The 25920-nt window shown below is 39.2% G+C and overlaps 1 protein-coding gene across 1 annotated transcript; it reads left to right on the plus strand.

Annotated features, from left to right (window-relative positions):
• The first annotated feature begins 1463 nt into the window (after positions 1 to 1463).
• On the plus strand, positions 1464 to 25920 carry LOC140343831 (uncharacterized). The gene is given in 11 exon segments (XM_072430723.1): positions 1464 to 2321; positions 9476 to 9727; positions 10665 to 10854; positions 10856 to 10947; positions 12782 to 13075; positions 13560 to 13655; positions 17243 to 17362; positions 20787 to 21071; positions 22311 to 22586; positions 25297 to 25593; positions 25732 to 25920. Coding segments are annotated over 11 exon segments (2121 nt in total). The 5' UTR covers positions 1464 to 2254; the 3' UTR covers positions 25884 to 25920.

A 25920-nucleotide genomic window follows, 5' to 3' on the forward strand; every position in this document is an offset into this window, starting at 1 on the left:
CCATCTCTTTCAAGACGCTTAAGGCCTGGATCCCAAATAGAGAGCCACAAATCTGAATACCTCTACCACTCTGTGCCCTTCCTCTTTCCAGTAAACTTTCTGCAGTACAAGCCATTTTGCAACCCTAATAACAATCACCTCTGCTGTTGATGGCCAGTGGTGCCTTGGAATTTCCAATGTTCCTCTATATTTTTCACTCTTTTTTAATTGATGACCAGTCGATAAGTAACAAGTGGCATAGAGCACGGTGCCTAAAGCCTTTTTTCATTGGTGATAAGTCAGTGTAAATACCTATGTCAAATTAGTGGATGTTGGAAATGTTCCCTTTTCATTAATGGTCAGTAGAAGTAGAGATGACTCCTACATTGGTGGACAAGTTCAAGCTCTTTGTTGGTAACACTGCTGGCCAAGTGTCATCAGCACCAGAACTATGTAGACATTGCTCGCGCCCGTCACACTCTGGACACCAGCCGGTCCATTGGGCAATTTGTTACTGCTGGGATGGCTAAGGGATTTGTACAATTATCTCCTCCTTTTATCAAGCTCCCACTTTCTATCCACAGTCCCACAAGGAACCGTGTAGGTTGTTCTATAGTGACTAGAATGAATCTTTACTCTTCAACCTTAAGCCCAAAATGTATGTCAAGCCAAATGTTTGGGGTAGTAAAGGAATATAACCTCTGTAAGCTGCTCCTGCTATTCAGGGTTCCAGTAGAAATAGTTAATCTTCCTATTGGTATGTTATGGTTTTAACGGAAAGGAAGTGAGGAAACATCTGCAACGGAAAAACATACTGCGATAAAAAAAAAAAAAAATCACAAATGGGCTTTTCTATTCTGTCTATTGAGGATTTCGCTTGACATAAACATTAAAAAGAACTATTAGGAGATAAAGTTTTTGTAAGAAGAGACTTTACATGCCAAGGTACTACAAGCACCTCCAAACTCAACTAAAACAGAGATAAAGGGTTGGGGAAAAAAAAAAGCATAAGTCTTTACTGGAAACCAATGGGATTTCATCTTTTGATTTCTGAATGCTATGGGTAATACAAACTCTTTCAGCTTCATGAACTGGCCTAATGATGTCAAAAATAGAGAAAAATGTGCTTGTGTTTGACACTTTACATGATGCATGCCTTCTTCTTCATATTGTTTTCATCATACAATATCACATTCTAGATGGCTGGATACGCCAAAGCCAATATCACTTTAGCAAGCAGTATTCTTAGTAACTATTATGAATATTACCAGAAATGATGTTTTAGGGTGGCATATGCTTCTATGTTCGAAGAAATGGTTGGTGTGGCTGGAAGGATGATGATGTAGATCAAAGATATGTATCATAGCATGGTCAGTAGTGTGCAAGTGAATGATGGTTTACAGAGGAAATATATGGGGAGGAAGGGAGGCTGGAGAGAATACACTTTGATCAGTGAAGCTGGGTGATCCAGCAAACCTGGAATGGATCTGAACCAGGATTCAAAACATTTGCTAGCAAACAGCACATTATGTTACGAAATCCATCCCAGGTTTTCTGAATTACCCAGCTTCACTGAAGAAAGTGTATTCTCTCCAGCCTTGGAGAGCTTTAGTAAATCAGGGCCAATGAGTTGAAAATAGAGAATACTGTGACATTTTTTATGGTGGTAGCTGAATACTAGAAGATATTTCTGACCTGTGGTGAGTTGCAACATTCTGCCATGGGCTTGACTGCAACCCCAGCCCCTCCCATGCACATGAATGGGGGAGGATAAGAATATTTTTTTGCATGTGGCTATGACAGATTGCAACATGGTTCCAAAAAGAGAAAATCTGCCAATGTTTTCTGATCCTTAGGTCAAAATATTGCCCAAGGATTACATCTGCAGGATCAAGCCACTGCTCTGCAGCAATATGTGGCATATGTTCAGTTAGCAGAAAATCAGAAGAAGCACCAATTAAAAAAAGTTATTGGATTAGAAAATGAATGATTTACAATGTACATGAAGGCAGAAGAAGCATGGAATTGTACAAGCCAGAATGATGTAATATACTTGGTATATTGAAACTAATAACTAACATGTATGTGTTATTTTTACTATTGTTTGTAGAAACTAGCTTTTGACCAAGCCCACATTCTTTTACTATGTGATCATTTTTATGGGAAGCCAAGAGGATTCTGAGAAACAGAAACTGAAAGGCAATAGAGAAGTATCCATTATTTTTCACTCAAAGCTTTCCTGCTTTCAAACTGTGCCAGAACTTAGCACACGGAAATGCCAAACAATGAGTTTCTTGTGGAACTTCTGCTCCTGTATCGACTTTTTTTGATAACCAAGACTGGTTAGTATAATCATTATTTGTAAGTTTGTATAGTGGGTTTCTTTAGTGTTGCTCAATCCAAGTGAATGCAGTTCCTGTGTCCTCAGTGTCTCTTATCGGCATGCCTGTAATTGATATATTGATAGTATGGAGGTTGTTCTGTTATGTATGGAGCAGTTCTCTGCTATGTTAGACAACATTTCTAATTGCAAAATAACAAACCATTTCAAAATGTATTGTGTATAGCAGTGATTGTTTTTCTACCATAGAAAATGAAAGAATTTCCCACCGAGAGAAACCCAAGGGGCAATAGGTGACAGGGTGTGCAATAAGTGACATTTTATGATTTGATAGCAGATCAACATCATTGTGTGTTACAGCATACTCATTTTTTTACATAGTAGGTCAGGTTGAAAAAAAATGTTCATGTCCATCAAGTTCAACCACTAAGGAAATAAACATATCCATTTTATAAAACCCTATGGACATAGTTGGTCCAGAGGAAGAAAAACCCCTGGTACAATTTGTTCCAACATGGGAAAAAAACTATTTTTTTATTTCTTTTTTTTTAATTCTTTTATTAAAATGTTTCTTTTACAAAATATATTACAGAGAAATAACACATCACCCGCCTCTACCCACAAAAGAAAACAAGGCTTTATTTGCATATTCCATCCAAAAGATAACACCAAAAGGAACTTCAATTTGCATAATATCCATGAAACCTTGGCTTGTTTTCTAAAAAATAAAAAAAACTTAGTCTATTAGTAACTTAGTAAATTTAGTATAAAACAATGGAATTTCCATATTTATTTGGCATAGTTCACACAATAACTTATGAAAAAGATCCTTCTACGGACCATGGAAATACTATCTCTCACACTCAACATACTTTCTTAAATACCAAAATATTTTTTACTTCCTGTTGACATGATTCATGGTGAGATCATGACCCAATTTTGGGGCATTTGCCAGGATTTAAAGGGCAACGACCTTCATATAGATGTAGACTTAATGATAGGCTGTTGAGGGACCTGGTGGTAAAAAGGATGAGCTTGAAAATCAGATCACCGGGAACTGAATATTTCAACTATTTTTAATAGTGATTAACTGGGAGACATATAACACGACCATGAGAGGGAAATTATTAAACTAGGTTCCAGGTTGAAGAAGGCTCGTAATCAGCAAATTGATCTCAAATTTAAAGAACATCAACATCAAAGAGAAATCCTTTACTATAATCACATGCTTCAACAACTGTGTACAGAGTTCAACTTGTTGCCTAAAATGAGAACTGAGAAATCTCTGAGGTTTTGATTAACAAATCGAACCCCAGGCCCAAAAGTCACACTTTCCCTAACATTGACTTACAAGATGGAAAATTGTCTCAAAATCCTGATAAAGTTATGTCAACATTCTAAGCGTTTTATAATCACCTATGTGACAGAACAGAGTGGGTGGGCCAAACTGGGATAGCCTTCTTGACAAAGACGTCACTATACCAAAATTAAAAAAGAAGCATAGAGAGATTCTGGAGAGGTCCTACACTGTGGATGAGACACTTCGGGCTTTTAAGCTACTTCAATAGGGCAGCGCACCTGGTCCGAATGGTTTCAGTAATCTCTGTTGTAAAAAATTTGGTCCGAATTTGACAAAACACCTAGTTGAATATTTCAACTTTATCAGGGAGGGGAATCCTCTACCATTGGGGGCAAATACAGCATATATTAATGTGATCCCAAAGCCAGGGAAAGATGCTAGGTATCAAATTGCAGGCCCATATCCCTCATGAATTGTGATTTGAAAATCATAACAAAAATATTATCCATTTGCCTGAACTCTTTCCTGGGAGTCAATATCTATCCGGACCAGGAGGGATTTTTACAGCACAGGCAGGCTCCAGACCAGACTAGAAGGTCTATAGATCTCATATCGGTGCTACGATTTAATTTAATCAGGGGCCTAAAAGGGAAGCAATGTTATTGTCCCTCTGTGTAGTACTAAGGTGTTCAACTGCCTGTGCTGGCACAATTTATTTCAGGTATTGGCAGGGATGGGTTTTGGACTCAATTTTCTCAATTGACTGAAATTCTGTCTTGGCTCCACAGGGCAAAGTGGTGGAGCCTCTGTGTCACCAACCCAGTGGGTGGAGATGTGCACGGGGCGGAGAGTCTAAGCAGTAGCTGGGTCTTCTCCAAAGCCTCTAGAGGTGAGGTTGTTGTGCATCAAGCTACTGCCAGGTTGCGGCCCCCATGCCTGCCAAGGCAGGTGACTGCTAACTAACAGAAACCGAAACGTAGTGCCATAGGGAAATCCAAGAAATAGTCGAACAAGCCAAAGGTCAGGACAGGCAGCAAATAAGAAATGTCAGGAAACAAGCGGGGGTTGGTACACGGATAGATCAGGAACAGAAGGCAGAAACTGGATCAGTAGAACCCTGGGAGTAGAACCACAAGAAACTCCTTGTCCAGGCAACTTCCTGTTGCCAGGGGATTTCCTCAAAAAGTCATGTGAGCCACAGACATTAAACCCACTATCAGACAGTGTGCTGGTGATGAGACAGTCTCAGATGTTGTTCACATGCCTGCCAGCGGATGCAGTGCGTCGGCAGAACACTGAATCATCAATCATCTTCCAATATTTTACAGTTTATATGGGGAGGAAGAAAAAGTAGAATAAAAAAAGATACCCTCTGCGCATCCTGATCTCAGGGGGCCCTGGGGGTTCCTTACGTTTAGTATTATGCCAAAGCTCAACTAGCTTAACTGTTTTTATGTAACATAATGGGAGCTAGACCACAGTGGGTCATGTTGGAAGGATTGGCGTGTCAGTCAGTGGTATTGGCTTCTATGATGTGGATCTCTAAAAAAACACACCCAGAGTATGCTTTCCCGCTTACACCCTTATGGGATAATCCAGGAATTTTCCCCAGAAAGGGATCGGGAATGCTTCAGATGGTGAACAGAAAAAGGTTTCATTAAAATAAAGGATATTATTGATGTTTTGAATATTTGGTTAGAAAGAGAGAACTCCCTAGTATGGATTATTTTAGATAAAGGCAACTCAAGTCTTTTGTATGTTTTAAACCTTAGAAAAGCAGAACCTCCATATTGGTCCACACTATTTGGAAGCTTTTGTCGCTCGATAGCAGATACTAAAAGTCAAATTTCCCTGCTATATGCTACATTAGTGGCCCTGGTTACAAAAAGTAAGTACACGGAATTGTGGGAAGCAGATCAGGGCAAGACATGGGAGTTAGAGGAGTGGAGTGTGACGTCCCTGGCACTGTCAATGGTATCTCTTAACTCTGCCCTAGTGGAAGTGAGTTATAAAGTTTTTTACGGTGGTATTCGATTCCGGAACGTATAGCACGATATGACCCCCCATTCTTCCCACTATGTTTAACACCCCTACCAGTAATCCCGAGTGTGACTTGGGGTCGCTAAAAAGATAAAAACCTTATTCTGTTGTCGTCCCCCCGGCATCCTGCTGGTCCCTCAGGTCCTGGGGACACGTCTTCCCCCTTTGATCTCCAGCCGGCGAATGCAGAGAGGATCTCCGGTGTTTCCTGGTTACCTCGGTCCATGTGTCGGTGTGGGAGGGAGGCATGGTGGGAATTTCAAATAATTTTGTATTGGATTCAATACAAAATAACTGTATTGAGCCCAATACAAAGAAATCTTGATATATTAAATATATATATATTATAAATGCTACTGTATATTTTACATGTTTAACTATTTTTTAACAGATTTTTGTGTTTTTTATTTAAAGTTTATTTTCAATTTATTAAATCTATTAAATATTGGACATATTTATGTGAGTTATGCCTAAGAGATGCCTAGAGAGGAGGCCAACCTAAACAACCACTTCCTACACACTCTAAGAAACTAATCAAGTTTATTTTACTAGCTGCACACATTTTAAGCGAAAGCACCGGAGGAAGCTGAAATTCCTTTAGAACCCATTGTGGCAAAATTGAACTGGATCATGGTTAACAACAAGCTAACCAGCACCCTTAACAACAAGTAAGACAAGTTTGAGCAAATTTTGGAATATAATTCCAACTGATTATTATCCTAACAATAAAAGGCATAATCCCTGAAATGTATTAGCTTGAAAGCCTCTCCCCACTCCCCCTATTCCCTCATGTGTATCTCAGTTCAGATCTATGGTTACTAGGCTGGTAAGGACAACTGAAGCTAACCCAGGATTAAACTAAGGTTGTAAAGTTCTGAGGTGATCATACATATGGGGGGGTCTAGGTCCCCTATATGGGGGAAATGTGTTTAAATAAATCATTGTTGCAATGTCCAGATCGGACCTTAAAATGTCTTAAATCATGTAAAATTTACTTGCCAAAAACCTAATAAAAAGATTGAAATACAAAATATTTCTTCCATCCCGCAAACATTCAATAACCTCCCTGGTGGTAACTCCGCGTGTGGCTCGGGGGTTCATTTTCATTACAAAAAACGGTAATCCTGAGCCACACTTGGGGTGGAATTGAAGGCTTACCTGGTCCCCATGAGCCTACGGTGTCCCCTGGACTCGCATTCCCGGTGTGGAAACGCACATGTGATGCAAATGCCAGACAGGCGTGTGGTGTGTGACGTGTGTCTGTGTGCAGGTGGGCGGTGTGTGCTGGGAGTGGGACTGGGGGAAATTTAAAATAAGAAGTATTTTTAAATGTCATTGGTCAAATGACATTTAAAAATACTGAAATAAACACACCACCAGGGAAGTTAATATAACTTGCAATGTCCCATAATTTCCTACTTTCCTTTCCATCCAAACCACTTAGCCCATAAATCAGCATTTCAAAAGTCATTATCTTAATCGCAGCCAAACCTTTTATAATTTTAACCAATCTACAACTATCTCTTGGACACAACTCACTATATACACACCTTCTTCGTCTTTGAAATTCCCTTGTTGGTAAACATTTATGCACACACATCCAGGCAATATCCTTCTGCCTATTTTCAATCTTTTTCCTGCTGAAATTTTTCCACAAACTTATATTCTTCTATCTTCAATCTACCAATCGTTTCTATTTCTCACACCCCAAAAAACACAAAAATATTTACATGGGAAACTATTATCGCCAGGCCTTTTTTCTTTCCTCATACTCTTTACACATTTATTAATTTCACCTTTCTCCACTTGTCTACACAACACCTCCCCCTCACTCAAACCACTCTCAATATTTTCCAGCATACCCTTTTCAAAACTTTCATCTCTTTTCTTCTTTGAAAACAACTTTTTATATAACTTCCACACCACTTTTGTTTTTCTTCACTATTTCCTTCCACCTCCACACCATTCTCACTCACTACATTCACCTAATCCACCTTTCTTTCAAAAACACTTTTAAAGGAAAATTTGGTACATTTTTCATCCTTTTCATCTATTATGTTTTTTCCTTTTATCACTATATCTCCACCCCTCTGATACATATATTTTCTTTTTTACTTTTGCATCATTTACTTTTGCATCCGCAAGTTCATTCTCAACATTCGTTTTCCACTCTTCCATTTCTTTCAAATACTCTATCCTTCTTTGCCACTATACATAACTTTCTTTCTCTTTTCTAACTTGCTTACATCCTTTCAGCTTTTCAGTGGGGTCAGGAGAATCGGACATCCTCCCAGGGGAAGGATCCCGCTAAGGGGGGGGCGGGGGTGCATGGGCCAGAGCCGTGAACCATGTTTCCTGTACGGATCTCAGGCTCAGGCCCATGGGCAAGTTGTTTCTCTGAACACAAACCTGCCCAGTCTCAGGCTTACACTTGTGATCGGAGAGTGAAGGGGTTCTGGCATCATGACATTATTATGGGGTAAGTTTCTTCCCCTTTGAGTGACACACGGCTCTGCGCACATGCACGGTCCAGAGCCTGTAAGTTTAGGGGTCCGTAGGTCTGAAAGAGTTGGCGACCCCTGTACTAGACAGTTTAAACAAATCCACAACACATGTATTCAGTATACTATGTTTTCTGTATTTGACTTGCTAAAAAGATTAATTCTTAGGTGGCTCTCCAGTGGAATAGTCAGAAAGCCTCACCATTCCTGCTACATCATTTGTAACTCAACTTCAGAGCCCCTAGACTGAGCCAGGGCCAGCGTCACAGTATTTGGCGCATCTGGGAAATTTTGTTCTGCCATTCTCCTACCAAACTACCACACAATAAATTATGTGGGCTCTCCCATCACTCTGATCGGGCCACGGCAGACACAGAGAACACAGGAGACACTGGAAGCCACAGGAGTCACAGGTGACATAGGAGACACAGGGATCACTGGACAGCACAAGGGAATAAGCAGGGAAACACCAGACTGGGCAATAAAGGGTTAACACAGAATATGGACAGGGAAATCACTGAATTAAACAGCAGGTGTAGAGGAAATGATCAGCAGAGCTATGGGGCTAAACACTAGTGGAGAAACGTTGCACGAACGCTCAGTGCTGTGTCTGAGCTAGCTAAATAACCAGGGATGATTAAAAGGTTATTTCCTGATTGGCCGGCAGGAGGGGCGATACTGATTAAATCTGGAAAAGCAGGCGCTCCCAGAGTCAGAACTGCCCGCATGTAAAGGAGAGAGGAGCCTGCGCTTTAGCAAGGAAGAGGTAAGTGTGACAGATTTAGATGCCATGAAATAATGAATGTACAGCACAGCATACAGCGTAGAATAGGAGCTGTACAGTATAACATACTGAATAAGACAGTGTTGATAAAAGGAACTAGCAGAGTAGTTTTATCATACCAATACTATTGGCTTCCTGCCACTGTTCCAGCTCAGAGCCCTGAACAGACCACCTATCTGGTGCTGCCTGCAGGCACCAAGTAAAATGAATCGAAATACAATTGTGATCCAAGAAATGATGGCACTGTTTAAACTAAAAGGAGGTGCCATAGATCTTCCTTGAAATAAGTACTGTCAATGGTGCCGCTAATAAATGCCATCTACCAGTGGCTGCTTGTGAAGGCTTTCTCACCTCCTCTAAGGTATCTTCCCTATGTTACCTCTGACTTCATTGTGGGTTCTGTATGGTTCCTTGAAACCAGAGGAATATAAGACCACCACTGTGATCACATCTACCATTTATGGTTCTGAAACATATAAAGACAAATGTTAATTTGAATTTGGATATTTCTTGGTTTCTGTCACCCACAGACAGTCACAATCTGAATTATTATTTCACAACACTCTGGAACTCTGGGAGTCCTAAGCCCCCGTATTACCAAGTACTTGGATTTCTGGATGGAGTACAAATAATAGAGTATAACAGTGAGAATGGAAGTCTTCAATGTCTGTTTGAATGGATGAAGTGTGTGGAGGAGGAACACTGGGAATATATGACCCAGCTAGCGAAGTACTATGAACAGAGACATAAAGATACTATACAACGTCTAGAGCAAAGCCAAAGTAAGCATAATAATCATGTGTGATGAATATCTAGTAAAATTAGTTGATTACAAACACACACACACACATATATATATATATATATATATATATATATAATTATATACTAATATGTAATGGGGTAGGTATGTTCTTTTCATGTGGCATGGTGGCACCCCAATAAAATGGCCCCTTTGTCTCCATTTTCACTACCACTATTACTTGCCGTCTGTTTTAGGAGGTGGAACCCTTCAATGAAGTAAGGTCCTCTCCATCTTCCTCACAGAGCCTGACTTACAGATACCTTCAAAGAAAGTGCCCATGTTTTACATAACAGAGACCTCACACTGTCATGTGATACTGAGCTAGCAGTCTGTTCTCATTTATTTTTACTGTCACTCAAAAAGATCAGAAATAAAAAATTGTTTCAAACAACTATTAAGCATTTGTACTGGGCTACATTAAAAAATTCTGAATACCCATGAATATAAGTACTGCTTCCTTTAATTTGAGGGGATTTGTGGTATATACTCAAGTAAAAACCACATTTTTTTAAAACTGAAAATGCCATTAGAAAAAGAATCTTGGTTAATACCTGGGTCATTAGATAGTGATGTGTCCTCATGTAAAGCCTAAAATGTAGATCAAACTCTTGCTGTCTGAGACAGAGTTTGTAAAATTTACATAAACACACATCCCCATCAATGGGTGGCCAACAACAAGGAACAAATGCACAAATAATGCACAATCGAGTACAAGTGAGCTATCATACCTATCTCAAAAGTACAATTTTTCAAGCCTGGAGAAAGGGGAAAGATAAACAGATTAAGCCGAAGTGATTTGAATTTTCCCCTTATAAAAAATTTGTACATTATTTGTTGGCTGATCAACTCACAAACATTTTTAGAGCACATGACTCTATGGGCAGGCTAACTTCTCTGTAACCCTTCTCTTATAGGTGACATGAACCTGCTTGTTTACCAAGTTAAATTTGGATGTGAGATTTATGAAGACAACACTACCAGAGGGGAAGAGGAGTTTGGTGCTCATGGCAAAGATTTTATTTATTTAGAAAACATACAGAGGAGATTTATGCCAGCTGTAAAGAATGCAACAGTATTGGCTGAGGAATGGAACAGGAGAGGTCTGTGTTGGGAATCAGTTCTTCTACAAGGACAATGCCTGTATTCAATGGATGCAGATTTATTTACAAAGCAAAAATGATGATCCACTAGAAAAGGGTATGTCACATTCCAGTTCATACTCCTGTTTATTGCCTAATAATATATTAAATTGATGAGTGAGTTTGTGGCAGGAAATAAAAAGTATACATATACACTTAGGTATAAACCCAGATTTTTTTTAAACCTGAAAATGCTTTTAGAAAAAGAATATTGGTTTATACTTGGGTTGGGTAGATTGCTCTGTGTTCTTATGTAAAGTGTGTAACAAACTCTTGACATCTGAGAACTTAGATGAAGATTAACCCCCTAGCAGTTTTCCCGAGTGTGACTCTTGGTGAATTTTCAATGCCAAAAGTGGTAATCCTGAGTGACACTCGGGGTCGCTTTAAACTTTAAAATAAACCACTTACCTTGTTCTGTCAGCGTCCCCCGGTGTCCCGCTGGTCCCTGCAGGTCCTGGGGACACGTCCGTCTTGTTTGATCTTCATCCGCAAAATGCAGAGACGATCTCCAGGGTTTCCTGGTGACGTTGGTACATGCATCAGTGCAGGCGGGCAGAGCGGCGGGAAATTCAAATCATTTTGTATTGGATTTAATACAAAATAGCTGTATTGTTCAATACAAAGAAATTTTCATATAATATATATATATATAATTATATTACCGTATATACCCGCATAAAAGCTGACTTTTTCAGCACCCAAAATGTGCTAAAAAAAGTCACCCTCGGCTTATACGCCAGTCAGGTGCAAAAAAAAGCATCTGATCCGGCGGGGGTACGCCGATGTTGTGCCAGAGTTAGGGCACCAAATTCAAATATACAGTGTATATTATATAAGCTACTGTACAGTTATATTACATTTTTTTTTGACAGATTTATTTATTTTTTTTTTATTTAAAATGTATTAATAAATGTATTAAAATTATTAAATATTGGACATATTTTGTGAGTTATGCCTAAGAATTATAGGCCTACAGTGTAAAATAAATTTCCATGCAAAAAAAATGTAACACTTGAAAATACGGAGAGAATTAGAACGCTAGGGGGGGCTACAGTGGCTGAATGCAGTACCGCTTTGTACCGCTTTCAGCCACTTTTTCCTGAGGAAATCATACCGCCAGGGAGGTTACCGTATTATGGGTGTATTATGCAATTTTATTGGTATTTATTTTTAATATTAAAACTTGCTGTATAGATATATTACGTTTAACTATTTTTTTTATTTTTTAACAGATTTTTTACATTTAAATTTAAATATTAAATTTAATAAATATTGGACATATTTCGGTGAGGTATGCCTAAGAATTATACCCTACAATGTAAAATACATTTCCATGCAAAGGAAAATGTAACACTTTTTCATGGAGATTTTGACAGAATTAGAAGGCTAAGGGGGTTACAGTTTGTTATGCATCTTACATATGAACACAGTGTGATCTACTGGTGGCCAACCATAATATACAAAAGATCATGTAAGAGCAAGGGACCCATCATAGTCCTGATATATATAACTACTATAAGGTAGTTTGTAAACCAGTGTATCACAAGCCACAAATAACTTTTGAACAGAGCAGGCAGGTATTAAAATCCCTATCAGGTTATTTTTTGTTCTCTACACACCACATGGTATTATTTAACATTTTCCTTTAATATTTTTGTTCTGAGTGCTATTGTTCCCGGGAACAGATGTCCCGATTTTCCTCAGCTATTGCTCTGATGGCTCTCAACATCTTGGGTTTCACTTCACTTTCTAGTCTTAGTAACAATGGTCATCAGAACAAATACGCAATTGAAAGAGAATCATTGTTATTTTATATATTTTATATATTTATATATGTGCTTTCTTGAATCTTGAAATTCATACTTACATCTCTCATGATCACTTTTCAGTGCGTCCAGAGGTGAAGGTGTGGAGGCGTCCTCAGTCTGATGGAATAACAAGACTTCATTGCCTGGTGTACGGGTTTCACCCCCGAGCTGTGGATGTGAAGTGGATGAGGAATGGGGTAGACCATATTCCTTCAGATGAAATGAGTCCAATTCTCCCCCATCCTGATGGCACCTATCAGATCAGAGTCAGTGTGGAAGTGCCAGCAGGGGAAGAAGACACTTTCTCCTGCCATGTGGACCACAGCAGCCTGGAGGAGATTCCTATTGAAAAACTAATCAAACAGGATAATAAAGGTATTCATACTATAAAGAACAAAATTTACTGAAGTAAATTAGTAGTAGAGAGAATGTATCTCTAACTATATGGGAACCAACTTTTGTGTAGAATGTATGAATGCCATACCAAAAAAACCTTCCAGGTTGAATTCTCTGTAGAGCTTACTGGGGGAGGGTGGGAGCAACATTAAGAGCCAATCAGGGTTGCTGCATGCACATCAGCTAAGAATGAATATTCTGACAGTAGGAGAGCACCAATTGAGCAGAGGGGTGAACTGTTGTTCCTTGACTTTTTTTTAAATGTCTGTTCACCAGGCTGGCTGTACTGTATGGCAGAGCTGTGTAAATCATGGACTAGAATTACATAAATAATAATTTTCCAGATAAAACCACTTCTGTGTTCTTATATTTAATATGTGTATTAGGCTGCTTTTGGCTTGTCTGTCACATTCTGAGGCAGTGTAGTGTGTCTCTTTAATGTAATTTTTATAATACTTTATAGCACATACAATGGAGAAGAGAAGAGTGGATATCCGACTCTGTATTCTATTTGCTGCTTGTGCTGTAGTTTCCTTGTCAGGATATATTGTCATTTCAGGTGAGTGTGCAGCATTTATCTATAGTATTATAACAATAATAGTATAAGTTCATACCTGTTCAAAACAAGTAAAGATTGTCTCTACCACACCTAAAATTAAAGCAAGCTTTTTGTTACGGTCACACTTCCATCTTCCTCACTAAAGTGCAGGTGCCTGTCTCCTGCGCAGCAGTTCAGAGCTGGGGCACGCATGCTCTTCCAGATTTAATCAGTATAGACCCTCCGGCCCGCCAATCAGGATATAGCCTTTTTATCATCCCTGGCAATTTAGTTAGCTCAGACACAGCACTCAGAGTTTGTGCAACATGTCTCCACTATTGCTGAGCCCCCTGGCTCTGCTGTGCATTTCCTGTATACCTGTTGGTTAATTCAGTACTTTCCCCAACCAGCTCCTGTGTTAACCCCTTGTTGCCCAGACTTTTGTTTCCCAGTTAGTCCCCTTGTGCTTTGCCAGCTGTGCCTCCTGTAGCTTCCAGGGAGACCCGTGTTCCCTGTGTCTGTGGTGACCCCTGTGTCACTGGTGTCTATTTTCTGGATCCTGATTTTTGACCCCTGCCTTGTGAGCTGACCTCTCTTGCTTGTTGCTGTCTGAACCCTGGCCTTCCTTGACAATTCTTCTGCCTAGTGATTTGGTACTGTGTTTCATCCTGCCCACCCTGGTGTACTCAAGGACCACAACCTGGCAGTAACCAGCAGCGCAACATCCTCACCACTAGGGGCTCTGTAGAAGACCTGGTTACTGCTTAGACTCTGCCTGTCCCACACTACTCCTGTGCAAGCCGTAGCGTGCCCCTAGTGACCCTGTCTCCCCCAAGCCTGACAGTCAGTTGAAGTGGCATGGCCCCTGTAAATGTAATAGTAATACTTTCCTTTCCCATTGTCCTAGTTGATTGCCTCTTAAAGAATCTGAATCTGGTACTTCTAGAAGCATGGGATTCCGTGTGGTGTCTGTGTTCTTAGGAGAGGGAAATAAGACTGTGTTGAGATTGCCATAACCAAATCCTACAATCTAAATACAGTCTTATATCTCTTTCCTAAAGACACAGACACCACACCAAATTTAAATTTAAAAGCTTTAAATTCAAGCTTTATATTGCAATGGAAGGGAAAGATATACCTTCCTAAACGTTTTTTACCAATCCTGCCGTTACCAAATATTCATTGCTTTGAAAAATGTCATGGTGGGTCCCTGCTGTCCCTGGGTGTCACAAGAATGTCTGTTACCAATCCCAGAGGGTGTTTCTAATATGCCAACTTTCCCATTTTACAAGGATGTTAACCTAAAGCCAAACTCCAGACAAAGAGCTAATAAAAAGATGACATACATACATATTCCCAAGGATAAGGTTACGTACCGCGCACAGGTCTTGCCCCCTCAAAAACAATATTTGTGAAATACTCAGCTGCAAATTTTGTAAAGAAGCCTATCATTCTTAAATTCATGCATGGCAGTACTGCTAACACAATATGTTGGGTAGATTGGTGGTACACCATATATGTCAGATATGGATTGGTGGTAAACAACAACCAAAGTGTGAGAAATACTAATCCAACATATTGTCAGGTATTAAGATTTATCATAAAGGTATAGTTATATAGTAGTTATTATTACTTATTATAAGTGTAATGGACTATCATCATAATAAATTATCTCTTTTACTGCACAGGTCTCAAGAACAACGCAATCACCGAATAAGCATAGTGATGTGTTTATTTTACATTTGCCTTGACTGGACCCTCTCTGTTTTTGCGGGAAATGTTTTTTGAGTAAAGACTTAAACCTGAAAGATATGTTCTCTTTGCAGTCGTTTTGAAGACCATTTTTTGGCTGGTGATCCCGTGATGTAGGATCACAGGACAACGTGCCCTGCTTATTCTCTTCATCGGCGTCTTTTGCAGCGGCAGGGAATATCAGGCAAAAAGGCCACTGCTCTGCAGCCTGTGCATCCTCGGTTTCCTTTGGATGTGAATGATCTCTCGGCATCCCGTGCTCTAAGATTGTGAAGTTGTGACTGTGGAGTTGTGCTGAGACTAATGAGAAGAGTAGTTCATGAATTCAGTCTGCACTGCCATTGATTGATGGGGCTTTTTAGCCTCTCCGCTCCCACTGATCTGCCCCTGGGGTAGTGTTTAGCGGGGCTAGTCTGTGTTGGAGAGTTTTTTGTGTGATTTACTGTTGCTGACCATTGCCTGTTCCCTGACCCATCGATTATACGCGGCCTGGACCGACCTTTGCCTGTGACCCCGACTCTGCTTGTGCCTACTCCCTTTGTACCTCGTCTGGTGGACTGATTGACCGTGTATGACCGAGTGCTGAGAGACGCAACTATTTCCCCGAAGCTGAGCGGGGGCTTGCTATAGGTGAAGCCTGGGGCATTAGATTGGGGGACTGGTGCCTATTGTCTTACAAATAAACCTTTATTATGACAACTGTGTACCGGAGCACTGTGGTAATTGAAATAAATACATGCAATCATCAATTTACCATTGTAGAGTGAATATTATTTTAAAAGAGATCTGTCAGCAGATGTCACATCATGGAAAATGTTAGAAGCTAGTATTTTCCTAGAAGCTAGTACTAAGCTAAGTATAGTTTTGTAAATGGTAAGAAAAACAAAGACCAGATGTGCTTTATTCTGTACATAAAAATGTATAACATTTTCTGTTAATAGTATATCCTGAAGTTATTACAGATACTGGCTTTCAAGATGGCTTGGATCACAACATTAGGAAAAAATATTATATAAACAAGCTGGGCAGCACAGTAGCGCTGGGTCCCAGATTCAAAACTCAGGCAGCACTCCCCATGTTCGCGTGGGTTTCCTCCTCCAGGTCCTCCTTCCTACTCCAGGTTCCTCCCACTTGCCAAAAACATTCAGTTAGGTTAATTGGCTTCCCCCAATAAATTGTCCTTAGACTACATTAATGACCTATGACTATGGTAGGGACATTAGATTGTGAGCTCCTTTGAGGGACATGTAGTGACATGAATATGGACTTTGTACAGCGCTGTGTAATATGTTGGCGCTATATAAATACTGTGTAATAATAATATCTGGGTATTGGGGAGCTGGCTTTTGTGCATTCTACAGTCCCTGACCTCTAATATAAATGACCTCACCAGATAATAATATTATGATTATTATTGATAACTTTTCTTTGTGCCAACATATTACACAGCGTTGTCGAACAAATTGGGGTTTTAAATGCCAGACGGATACAAACAATGGAGGAGGAGAGGACCATGCGCAAAAGAGCTTACAATCTAAGAGTTGAGGAAAGAAGCACACAATTTAAATAAAACTAACATGGAGTACCTACAACTGTTTGGCTAGTGGTTGCTGGAAATAATTCCATATGAAAAAACACAAAAAAACATGACAAAAAGTAAAACAAAACACAGGAACATGAACACAATTATCCCTAAATATTTAACATTAAATAAAGGCAATGAGTGAGTACATAGTTATATTTATAATGCAGGAAATTAGGCAATCAGACATTATTTAATCATTTGCTGGTTATGGATTTACTTTCACTTTCAGCTAATATTATAAATGTTTTAAGCTTTTGAAATTTCATTCTCTTTCAAGCCAGCACGTTCAGCAAGCACACCACTGCAATGTGGCTCCTGTGCAAAATGTATTTCTTCAATTGTCTGGAAACTTACATTTTCATTTTTTCTCTGCTTGTACAAAACCATGCTGGTAAGTAGCTTTATTATTTATAATTAAAAAAAAAACTTTACAGTGTAATTGTGTACATTTTGGCTTTAAGTAAGCCTGTACAGAGAGGTCTAGAGCTGACAAGGGAAGCAGAGGGCTGGCATGACCCAGGTGCTGGGGGGGTTCAGGCAGAGGAAGGGTTAATTGGAGGAAGGTGGGGTGGAGACAGGGTGTAACATAATGGGGGGGATTGGTGTTTGAGTGAAAGGGGGTGGTGAAATAGGGCTAAAAGGTGAAGGAACAGGAAGCAGGGTTAGCAGTTAGTTTCTAAAAGTTCAGAGCTTCTCTCCCTCCTTCCCTCTTTTGTAATGGAGAAATAGGGTTGGGGGGTGGTGATGGAAGAGGTGCGGGATTGGGGTAGTTGAGGTCCTCAAGGGCCATCTTGGTCTTTGCCAGGTGGGGGAGATCCATTTTAAGTTGATGGTAATGGGGCCCCTTGAAGAGGGAATGGAGAATGGGAAAGGCTGCAATAAAGTTGTGTTCTCGAGGTGGTATGGAGTTTGCAGCTGGGAACAAATGGTAAAGGGGGCCCAGACCTCATAAGGATATGTGGAGTAAGTGGTGTCATTGAGGACCTACAACGTGGAGGAGTGTGTTACTAATGGAGGATAAGGCAAGGGTATAAAATTGGAAGAGATGCTTTTGATGTTGAAGGTGATTGAAATGTGAGAATCTTATATTGATATGTCCTAAGCAGGTGGTGTATTTTTTATTTGGGGGAGAAATGGGAAATGGAAGAGGAAAAGAGAAATAAAGGTATGGGTGCTTTGGTGGGGGGTTAAAGGACATAGGTACCAGATACATGAAAAATTCTAACCTGTGCCATTACTGCATTTTTTTAATTAGCATTAACACAAATGACAAGATTTCATAATCACCTTTCTGACAGTCTCTCTCTCTCTCTCACCTAGGTACTGGCTTACAGTCAGGTGCATTCCATCGGCTGACACTGTATTCTGCTCTCTCTCTCTCTCTCTCACCTAGGTACTGGCTTACAGTCAGGTGCATTCCATCGGCTGACACTGTATTCTGCCAATACCATATAGATTGTTAATTTAATACATTACCAAGACTTATCTCAGATCTCATTCTGGAATTTATGTGTATAGGAGCCCAGCCCTGGATGTCCTCCAGCTAGGTCATTACTTTCAGATAATGGGGCTGATTTATCAAAAAAATGCACGTACGATCATGCCAGTCAGCAAGCTCTATTACCGAGAGTCGGGGCCCGAGTTCTAGTGAACTCACCTGCCGGTTTCCTGCAAAAATGAGCAAAGATCTCGAAAAAGCTAATTAAGGAGATTCATTAATTCATTAATCAAGTAGGTTTGCTTGGATGTTATGCATTAATGTGATTTTTTGTAATCCTCGTGATTTTTAGTTTCATCTGTTGCTGCAATGTTTTTGTGCCTGGTTTGTAATGAGAGTTTCTGTAGTTTAGCAATTCTTCTGCAATGTTTTGTCATTTTTCCACAAGTATTGAGTACAAATGTCTGCATGGTTTCCACACCAAACTCTTACTTGACCCCCCTCGTTGCATTTGTCCCATTGTCACATATTGGTATTTAAATGTATTATGTACATAGTTCTTTTCTGAATAAATTGTCATGGTTTTTATTTCGTTTTTTTTAATAGTCTGACATTTGTACTCATGTTGATTTGTCCCCACACAACTCCTCTGTTCATTTTTAGTTGTGTTATAGGTTTGTTGTCATTGTGCTGTGCTGCCTGATTCCTGGGTCTCTGTTCTTGGCTGGTGAGCTGGGAGGAGGTCCAAGGTGAACTGTGAGTAAAGACACAGACTTTGTTGGATAAGCTGTATGGTTAGGGCCTTAGAGTCCTGCACAGCTTCTTAAGGTTGGGCTGGATTGTTAGTAAAGGGATCTAACAGTTAGTGGCTAAGTGGCCAGGCCTTATTTTTCTGTTTTTTTTTACTTTGCCTGTTTTTGTGTGAAAATAGTATTAGTGATTAGTAATAAAACCCGTGATGCACTTTTAACCTGCTGGCCCTGTTTCCTGTTTAAAACCCCCCTTACACAGGCGATATCACATATGGTGGTGGATGCGGGCATCTTTAAAAGCGGGTGTTTGGAAGGCCAGCATGGAGGAGATGCTAAAACAGCTTGTGTTCGCAAATGCCAACCAACAGCAGGCCAATGCGGAGCAAAAATGTACTAACCAACAATTACTGCTAGGTTTAGAAAAAGCGGAGGCCCGCCACAAGGAATTGTTGGAAATACAAGCACAGAGCTACCAACAACAATTAGATGCACTAAAACAGAAGAGAGCAGGCTGAAGCCGAGAGTGGTGTTGGGCATTCACCAATTGTTCGGGTAAGCCAGTTGTTGCAAAAAATGACTGCGGATGATGATCCTGAGGTGTATTTGACCACATTAGAAAGAACTGCAGAGAGGGAAAGTTGGCCTAGGAAACAGGGCAGGATTAGTGGCCCCGTTATCTGGAGAGTCCCAAAAAGCCTATCATGACCTAGAGTTGTTGGACTCAAGCAAATATGTTCGCCTTAAGGCAGAAATACTGGCACGGCTGGGTGTCACCCTGGCTGTCTGGGTCCAAAGAGTGTATAACTGGTCCTATCGAGCAGGAAAACCTCCCAGATGTATGACCTGATACATCTAACAAGGAAGTGGCTACAACCAGAGCTGTTGTCAGGACCGCAGATTGTGGAAGGGGTAGTCATGGACTGGTTAGCAAGGTCCCTCCCTCTTTCCAAGGTGTTCAAGGTGAACTGTAAGTAAAGATACAAACTTTGTCGGCAAAGCTGTATGGTTAGGGCCTTAGAGTCCTGCACAGCACTAGGTTGGGCTAGAATTTGTTTGTTGCTGCCGGCGATCTCCCTATATACTTTTCTTTATTACATATAGAAAATAATTTTAATATTAAATCCTCCTCATCTGTGTAGCCTGGCGATGACCAGCATCTGGGTCCCGGCCTGTGAACGTTAGCTGGCTGGGAGGCAGGACCAGGCAAGAAATTTAAAATAATAAGTATTTTTAAAACTACCACTTTGACATTTAAAAATACTTACTATTCAAACCGCCAGGGAGGTAATAAAGAGGCTTTATTATTCACCAAACAAACCCTACAATATTTTTCAGTCTCTTTCTAATTGTACTGCCATGAACTTTAACATTTAACATGCTGAGACCTGTAGAGACTAAGATGTAGTTTTTGGGGATTTTTGCAGTTTTTCTGGGCGCTACAGTTGGACCATGGGATAAATTTACTGGGATCTATTCCTTTGAAATTCTGAAACTTTCTTGCAAACTTGGAAACTTTCTGAGCAAAATTGATGTAGTAAAGTACATGGAACTGCAAATGTTCTGCTTAATATTCATATACATAGTTTATTCAGAAAATAGTCCATGCATTGTCTGTTTGTTCACAGAGAGTCACAACCTCAAGTATCACTTCAATGCAGTCAGCTCTACTGGCACCAACCTTCCTCTATACTCTATGGTGGGAATAATGGATGACACACAGTTTATACATTATAATAGCACCACCGGCACGCTGGAGCCTCGTTACACTTGGATGGAGGACCACAAGAATCTACAGGTCTTGAAGGGCATCACTCAACTTGCTCAAAAATATGAAGAGGAGCACACAAGCAGTCTGCTACACATTAATAGTATATTAAACCAGTCGAATGTTTATATGGGATCAAGAATTGGTGAGATTGACTAAAATGTAACCAGAAATATATCCAGTGTATTGAACCATTGTATTGCATAGTAGACATTTTTTTAAAGCAGATAATTGCTTGTCTTGTCTGAATGTTTGTGGTTGATCCCAAATACAAAAACTATTGAATCAAGGGAGGGAAATACAAGTGATTTTTTGGTCCTTTTACAGATAGTAATTACTGCAGACAAATGCACCAAATTTTCATCAGTAGCCCAAAAAAATACAGACCAAACTATCTACTCTCTAAGTTATGTAAACTGGGCAAAGAACAGGACTCTAATTACCATGGATAAGTTTGTTAACTGTACAGCCTTACAAAAAAAGACATTGTACATAAATTGTATTTTAATATCTGTCCTGTAACAAATCTATATTTGTAGGAAGTATTGCCGTACTCATGTGTTTTTGTATAGATAGCATACCTTTGTAGGATGATGGGATAAGGACTAATCTTACTTAGATAACCATCCAAATGGGAACTTCACAAAAGTAAATATTTTCTGCAATTTATAAAGCTAGCAAAGTACTTTGTTGTATTAAAAGAGGAATAGACTGCAGAGATGGGAGACATAATCCTGCCCCTGTACAAAGCATTGGTCAGACCACATCTGGAATATGCAGTCCAGTTTTTGGCACAAGTTCACAAAAAAGACATTGTGGGATTGGAGAGTGCAGAGAAGGGCAACTAAACTAATAAAAGGAATGGAGGAGCTCAGCTATGAGGAGAGATTAGCTGAACTGAATCTATTCACCCTTGAGAAGAGACGTATAAGGGGGATATGATCACCCTGTATAAATATATAAATGGTCCATATAGAGAACTCGCCTCGCAATTATTCACGTTGGGATCATTATAAAGAACAAGAGGGCACTCTTTGTGAAATGTAGAATCGGCTCCCTCAGAAAGTTTTTTCGGCAAGTTCTATAGATAAATTTAAGAAAAAGCTGGATGCTTTTCTAGAAGCACAGAATATAATGGGTATTAAAGTTTAAAACAAATGACACCAGAGACTGTTGATCCAGGGAACATCTAATTGGGTTTTTTCCCTTCCTCTGGATTTAGGGTTTTATCTGGGACATCCTGCTCATTTTCTGAATAATAAAATTTGCAAGCTTTAGGACCACAAATAGAAGTAATACAATTTTTATGTTGTCATTTGAATTGTCGTTCTCTGCAGACTCCTTGTGTTAACTCCTAATATTGGTTGGAAATTTTGGTTTGCAGATTTACACACGTATCAAATTAGATTTGAATGCGAGCTGTATGATGACGGGACTATTGGTGGACACACTGAGTTTGGGTATGACGGCAGAGAGTTTATCTTCTTTGATAAGCATGAATTAAAGTATATCCCTACAATTCACCGAGCACAGATATTAACACAAGAATGGAACAGAAATCAGTCTGTCGCTCAGGCAGAAAAGGAGTTTGCGGAGCAGCACTGCGTTGACTGGATTAACAAATACAGCGAACAAATAAGAGAGGAAATAAGGACAAAAGGTAAGCTTAATTTCAGCCTGGACTCATAAAATCAAATATTGTCTAAGTACATAATATCAGTGTTTTAACTTGAATCTTGCTGTGTGTTTGTATTTTTCTAAATGTGAACAGTAATCCAGCATGAAGCAACTACTAAACTAGTGGTAGAAAAATCAAACTGTAGCACAAGCTTTATACTCTCCATGTGTGGGTTTCCACTTTGGTTTCTCTATTTAATAAAAATGAAGTTGGCTTAATTGGCTCTCCCACTGTCCTTAAAAATATTTTTCTTTAAAAATCAGCAACCAAATTATATGAATGTGTGAGAATACAAGTTTAAAAAAAATCTACACTTTAAAAGCAAGAAGCTGATGGCATATCTGAAGATTTAAATCGTGCGTGATACTTAGAATTCAGTTTTGAGAAGTCCCTATAAGGGCTAATTTTATATTTAAACAATAAAATATGCTTATGTTTAAAGTTGTAAACATGTCTACAGAGAAGAACTGTGGGGCCCTAACTCAACATGCCTATATATACCGATATGGTAACCAATCCTAAACCATTACCCTACATATAACAATAATTTACACAAATAATTGTTACTCAGCTTTAAATCCAGGACTTCCCAAATGTTGTTGCATATGTTGGACATGGTTCTTTGGTCAGGACATAGCCATTTCAATTGCTCTCTTCCTTTTTTGGTCTATGTATGTCTTTTCTCCATTGCCCTACCGGGTTAACCCAGCCACACTTCCTGCAACAACTGGAAATTGGTCCGTAGACAATCTTAAAACACAACAAGATAACATTGCTCTTTCTTTTTAAAATGCCACATTCCAAGATTATCAAATTCAAATACAATATTTATTAAAGTTCACAAACAATAAAATACAATACCGTGTAACCCAATGGGTCAAAAAAACAAGACTGTGCCAAACACAATACTTCGCAATATATACATGCAGCTAAAATGAATAGCTTAACAAAGTCAATAAAAGGTTTGTTGCTGTCCTTGTTATGCAAAAACTAAACACATGTTGTCTTAATACCTTCTGCAAAATATTTTATAAAGATTTCTTCTATGAGATACGCATATCGCTGGTCATTAGGATCAGACTGGCTAATATATCAAGACCCAAACACATGGCCGATCATCTGGCTGATCTATACACATGGGTGCCACTATGTGCTGAGTACTGAGACCCCCTGAGACTGAGAAATATGGATACTATGGGCCTGATTTATTAAAGCTCTCCAATGCTGGAGAGGATACACTTTCATCAGTGAATCCGGGTGATCCAGCAAACCTGGAAAGATCTGGTCCAGGATTAAAAACATTTGCTAACAAATAGAAAATGGCTTTTAAACAATCTATTCCAGGTTTGCAGGATCACTCAGCTTCACTTGGGGAGCTTTATTAAATCAGGCCCCGTGTGCAAATGGTTATCTCTAAAATTAAATAGGTTGATCTTTTCCTTTTCTTCTAGCTTCTTAGCTTTGGTTTGCCTCAAACTCCTGCAGGAGTTAAAGTATTGGCAAAACCAGAAAAGCAACAAACCTGTTATTGACTTTGTAAAACTAATAAATATAGCTGCATGTAAATGTTTGGATCACTGAGAAGAATTGTTTTTGGCACAGTCTTGTTTTTTTTTTTTTTTTGACCCATTGGGTTACACTTTATAGTATACAAAAAGATTGATATATGCCTTAAAAGTCCCATTCTATCTAAACTAATTATGTATATAAAAAGCAAGCAAACTTTATTTTAGATTTACTTTTTTTTTTTATATTAAAAAATTTTAAAGGTAAATAGCAAAAATCACAACTGGGATCATAAGTCTCATGTATTGATCATTTGATGTGTTTAGCGGATCCACTGTTAGCTTCCTCAGAAATCATCATAAGACCTATAAACCGTATTTCTATTGTCATAATACAATACAAAAACCATTATATATCTTGTTTGTCTTCATAATCTTTTACTATTTAATGTAAAAACATTTTTCAGAATTGTAATTAAATGCAAGGGGTGAGGTTAATGATATTTGCACACGGGGCAGCCACATTTATGTATTATATATAGATTCTGATTTGAAGGGTAGGAACGTTGGATTGTGAGGTCCTCTGATGGACAGTTAGTAAGGACTATACTACTAAAAGCAAATCTCACAATCTGGCTGGCTGATATCTTATGTCAACAGCTCTGATATCACATATGAAAGTATTTCTTTTCTTTTTTTTTTAATTGTGATATTTGATTATTTTGTATACAACAAGTCTAGAAGTGAAGGCAAGGGGCCATCATCAATTAGATGGTGTGATGAGACTTGTTTGTCTGGTGTACGGGTTTCACCCCCTAGCTGTGGATGTGAAGTGGTTGTAAAATGGGATTGACCATATTCCTTCAGATGAAATAACCTTCAGAGATAACCCTAAAATGTAAAAACTTGACCATTGCAAAACATAGGGAATTTGCCATTCCAGCAAACATTCCTAGTGGGAATGAATTTTTGCAATTGAAATGCTTGGACCTAGAAGATTCCCACCAGGAATTTTCAGATTCCCAGTTTGAATAATAGAGCCCAGATTCAGAAGTCACTATTAGTAAATGGGGTTAAAATATTTGCTCATGGGGCAGCTTTAATGCTCCATCTCATAACAAAAAACCAACATAATGACAAGGAATCTCAAGTTGCTTGCATTTTCCCCTTAAATATTCTGCATACAGGAAGTCTAGAAGTGAAAGTTTGGGGCCGTCGTCAACCAGAAGATGTGATGAGACTTCATTGCCTGGTGTACGGCTTTCACCCCCGAGCTGTGGATGTGAAGTGGATGAGGAATGGGGTAGACCATATTCCTTCAGATGAAATGAGTCCAATTCTCCCCCATCCTGATGGCACCTATCAGATCAGAGTCAGCGTGGAAGTGCCAGCAGGGGAAGAAGACACTTTCTCCTGTCATGTGGAGCACAGCAGCCTGGAGATGGAGACTCGCATTGTAAAACTGCATGAACAAGATATAAAAGGTATATAACAGAGCTAAATTTATATGTAAATGCCCATTTTTTATAAATTCTAGGGCTTTTTAAATTTTCTTGTTTGTTTGAGAAAGACATTTGGCTGAAAGCTTTTCTAATTTCTTTTTTTTTTTCTTTTCATTCCAGGTCAGCAATTGAATCTGTTTTCTCGCACTTACATATGGCCTTCTGTGTTTTCACTATTAGGTGTTTTTGTGCTTGCCATATTTGTTGGCTTCTTTTTTAAAACAAGGGAGTGTTGCTTCATTACTCATTTTGAGGTAACTTTGAAGTCATAGAAAAGATTGTGACTATAAAATAAATGGATTTAATAAG

Source organism: Pyxicephalus adspersus, chromosome Z (assembly GCF_032062135.1).
Source record: "Pyxicephalus adspersus chromosome Z, UCB_Pads_2.0, whole genome shotgun sequence".
NCBI lineage: Eukaryota > Metazoa > Chordata > Amphibia > Anura > Pyxicephalidae > Pyxicephalus > Pyxicephalus adspersus.